Here is a 4,099-nt window from a genome sequence, read left to right as displayed (position 1 = left end):
GCTGCTGGCAGCAGCAATGAGCCGTACAACCGTTTTGCAGCAGCGTCGTCAGTTGTTGCAGCAGCAGCAGCTGGTGCAGCAGAAGCAGCTTGAGCAGCTGCAGCAGCAGCAGCTGCAGCATCATCGAAAGATACAACGCTGGTGTCTGCTGCTGAGAGAGTTCTCTCGTATTCAGCTGTCTGTACACCTGGGAATAGATGTCGATGACTTGCCAGCAGCAGCAGCTATGTTTGCTGCTGATTTTGCTGCTGTTCTTGAAGGGAGAAGTGTAAGTACAGCGGAGGCCCCGCTGCTGCTGCTGCTGCTGCTTGCTGCTGCTGCTGGATATATTAAGGCTTCTAATGCAGCAACAAAACTGCAGCACAACAAAGAAGCTGTGCTGCAGTCTATACGAAGACTGAGGCAGCAGCAAATGGAGGAGCAGCAGCAGCAGAAAGACCAGAAAGAGCAGCAGCGAAGACAGCTGCTGCAGCGCCTGCAGTACAGAGATCGCAATCAACTATGGTTGCTGGAGCAGCAGCAGCAGGGCGAGCTGCAGCAGCAGCAGAAGCTTGCTTCTGCTGCTGCTGAACAGTGGGAGGAGCTAACTAGGGAACTCTATACGCATGTTTCTGATAGCGTGCTGCAGATGCTGCAGCAGCGGGAACAAGAAGAGCAGCAGCAGCAGCAGCAACCAGAGTTGCTGCAGCTGAGATCACTGCAGCACGGAACGCCGCAGATGCAGACAGCATTAGACATCTGCTGCAACATAGCTGCTGCCATAGCAGCAGCAGCACGAGAAACTTTGCTGCTTGTGAAGGCAGCAGCCGATGCAGCAGCAGCAGAAGCTGATTCTGCTGCTGCTACTACTTCTGCTGCGGCTTCAGCTGCTGCTGCGGCTTCTGCTGCTGCTGCAACTGCTTCTGCTGCTGCTGCTACGGTGCCTGCAGACTCGGATTGCGTGGAATCACCAACTTCTGAAACGAGCAGCAGCAGCAGCGGCAGCGACAGCAGCAGCAACAGCAGCGGCAGCGACAGCAGCAGCAGCGACGGCAGCAGCAGCGACAGCAGCAGCAGCGACAGCAGCAGCAGCAACAGCAGCAGCAGCACCAGCGTGTGGGGGTGTTGGCTCAGTGAGGACAGCCACTCTGCTGTCGTTGCTTCTGTCTCCTCACTGCTGTCTCCTTTGCAGGCCTTCTTGCTGCTGCTGCGTTCCTTCCCTCGTAAGCACTCTTGCTGCTGCTGCTGCTGCTGCTGCTGTTGTTGTTATTGTTGTTTCTGCTGCTGCTGCTGCTGCTGGTTATGCTGTTGCACGCTGGTGCTGCTGCTGCTAGAGTGCGTGCAACTGTCGCGTCTGCTGTTTGCTGCTGCCGTGCGGCAATTGCACTACCTGCAGCTGCTGCACTTGCTGCTGCTGCTGCTGCTGCTGTATTCGCTGCTGCTGCTGCTGCTGCTGCTGCTGCTGCTGCACCGGTATGCGTGTGTGTGTGTGTGTGNGTGTGTGTGTGTGTGTGGCGTGCATGCAGGCCTGCAGCGGGTGAACAAACGTTGCATTTCGGAGCTGCTGCAGTCTGCTGCTGCTTTGCTGCCGCTGCTGCTGGATTGCCGTGGGGTGTTTGCTGCTGCAGCAACTCGACAGCAGCAAGACGAAGAAGCAGAAGCAGCGAAGCCAGACGAAGAAGAAGAAGAAGAAGAAGAAGGAGAGGTTTCAGATGAGTACATAAAGCACGTACCCAGGCGTCGGCGGCAGCAGCTGTACAAGCAGCAGCAGCGGGAGAAGCAGGAGCGGCAGCAGAGGAGGCAGCAGCAGCAGCGGAGGAAGCAAGAAAGAAAGCTGCAGCAGGAGCAGCAGCAAGAAAAAAGACAGCAGCAAATAAAAGAAAGAGATACAGATCCACTCTCTCAGCTGCAGGCTGCACTGCAGCAGCCTCTGCCTGAAGACGGCCTCCTCGTGGGCCTTGTTGTGCTGCCTCTGGCTTTCCCGCAGCAAACGGTGGTGCTGCAGCAGCAGCAGCAGGAGCAGCAGCAGCAGCAGCTGCTGCAGCAGCAGGGAGAGGGATCTGATGACGAGCTAGAAGCAGAAGCGGAGGACGCAGAGTTTGTGGGGGCAGCAGCAAGCGCGCCAGCAGCAGCAGCAGCAGCAGCAGCAGCAGNCAGCAGCAGCAGCAGCAGCAGCAGCAGCAGATGGCTTGACACACCCAGCTTCTGCTGCAGCAAGTGAAGGTGCAGCAGCAGCAAAAGCAGAATCAACAGCAGCAGCAGCAGCAGCAGAAGCAGAAGATGTAGATGAGCTGCTGCTGCTGAAAGCCCCCCTTCGTGTCTGTACAGCACACAGCGCCAAGGACGATGAGCCCCCGTATCAGGTTGCGATGCCGAGGAGCCCTTGGAAGGCTTTATCTGCTTCTGCTGCTGCTGTTTCTGCTGCTGCTGCTGCTGCTTCTCCTGCTGCTGCTGTAGCAGCAACCTCTGCTCCCGGTGAGTTGGGGGCAGCAAGAGAAACAGAAGAAGTAGAAATAGAAGAAGGAGAGAAAAAAGAAGAAAGAAAAGGGCCCCTGAAGATTACACTTGGTGGGGTTGTTGCAAGAGCTAAGACTCCAGCAAAAGCAGCAGAAGCAGCAGAAGCAGCAGCAGCAGAAACAGGAACAGCAGCAGCAGCAGCAGCAACAGCAGCAGCAGCAGGAGCAGCAACAGGTACAGCAGCCGGTGCAGCACCAGAAGATATATGGACGCTTCGTTCGTTTGCTGCTACCCGTGCTGCGCGTGTTGTGGCTTTGCTGTTGGAGTATGAGGAGGCTCGCGTTGTGCTGCAGGAGGAGCTGCAGCAGCAAGAGCAGCAGCAACATGCTGCTGTTGCTGCTGCTGTTGCTGCTGTTGCAGCAGAAGCAGCACGGATACAGCAGGCAATTGATGATGAAAATGAGCAACTAGCAGCAGCAGCAACAGAAAAAACAGAAAAAGCAACATTAGCTGATGAGGCAGCAGAAGAGCAGCGCATAAAGGAGCAGCAACGGCGTCAACGAATGCAGCAAGAACAGCAAGAACAGCAGCAGCAGCAGCAGCGGCGGTGGTATCGGTATGGTGGAGATCAGGATGACTATGACGATACCTTTCAACCGTACAGTCGCCGCCAGCAGCAGCAGCAGCAGCAGCAGCAGCAGCAGCAGCAGCAGCAGCAGCAGGGGAGGGGTATNGTCGCCGCCAGCAGCAGCAGCAGCAGCAGCAGCAGCAGCAGCAGCAGCAGCAGCAGCAGGGTAGGGGTATGGGTCGTTTTCAGCTTGCTCCTCGGGCTGCACGAGGGGCGTGGAGGGCGCGACGATGGAACACTTATAATTATAACTACAGCAGCAGCAGCTATTATAATAGTGGGTACAGGGGCCCCCATGATAGAGGAGGAGGAGGAGGAAGAGGAGGGGGCCCCCGCGATGCTGCTGCAGCATGCAGCCTAGAAGCTGCACTTGAATGGGGCTCTCACCCGCATGCACCAGAGGGAGACAAAGAACACTTGATAGTTGTTGACGGCAGCAACGTGGCTATGAAGCACGGCGACAGTTTACAGCATATGAACAGCAGCAGCAGCAGCAGCAGCAGCAGCAGCAGCAGCAGCGGTAAAACATTTTCAACGCAGGGTATTCTTGTTGTGCTTCAATACTATCAAGAGAGAGGATATAAAGTAAGAGTGTTTGTCCCTGAATATCTTCTTTCTTATTCTTCTGTCTCCAATATAAAAAGACAAGAAAGGGCACAGCTGCCTGTAAACCAAGCAAGAATGCCTGACTCTGTTGATGCTCTTATAAAACTACAAAAACAGGGGGTCCTCATCTCCACCCCACCACAAGACTATGATGATTGCTATTGTATTAAGGTAATTTCACTCTTTTCTACTTCTCTTCTCTACTGTTTTATCTATTTGTTTGCTTTTTGTTTGCTTTTTGTTTGTTTCCTTGTTTGTATCTGTATATACGTTATATAATGTAATGTAATGTAGTGTAATATAATATAATACGAACGGCATGTACATATGTATATATATATATGTATATATATATATATACATATATATATATATATATATATATATATATCCTTCTTCGTCTCTGTATGTGTACAGTATGCATTGATG

General features: G+C 53.5%; 2 protein-coding genes across 2 annotated transcripts in view; both read left to right on the top strand.

The window, feature by feature from the left end:
* EMH_0064090 (uncharacterized protein) overlaps positions 1 to 2,200 on the top strand; it is a gene marked incomplete at both ends in the record, with an annotated part of 3,630 nt that extends 1,430 nt beyond the window's left edge. Inside the window, 3 exon segments of the mRNA XM_013498212.1 lie at positions 3 to 1,202; positions 1,506 to 2,132; positions 2,136 to 2,200. Of these exon segments, the coding sequence (XP_013353666.1) occupies positions 3 to 1,202; positions 1,506 to 2,132; positions 2,136 to 2,200 (1,892 nt within the window).
* A 148-nt stretch (positions 2,201 to 2,348) lies between these two features.
* On the top strand, positions 2,349 to 3,425 carry EMH_0064080 (uncharacterized protein; the record flags this gene model as incomplete). The annotated part of the gene is given in 2 exon segments (XM_013498211.1): positions 2,349 to 3,169; positions 3,173 to 3,425. Coding segments are annotated over 2 exon segments (1,074 nt in total).
* Between the last annotated feature and the right edge of the window lie 674 nt (positions 3,426 to 4,099).

The sequence above is a fragment of the Eimeria mitis genome, genomic scaffold (assembly GCF_000499745.2).
Source record: "Eimeria mitis Houghton genomic scaffold, Emh_scaff3262, whole genome shotgun sequence".
Lineage (NCBI taxonomy): Eukaryota > Apicomplexa > Conoidasida > Eucoccidiorida > Eimeriidae > Eimeria > Eimeria mitis.
Note: the sequence above shows the minus strand (reverse complement) of the source record. Positions and strands in the feature narration are given on the sequence as shown.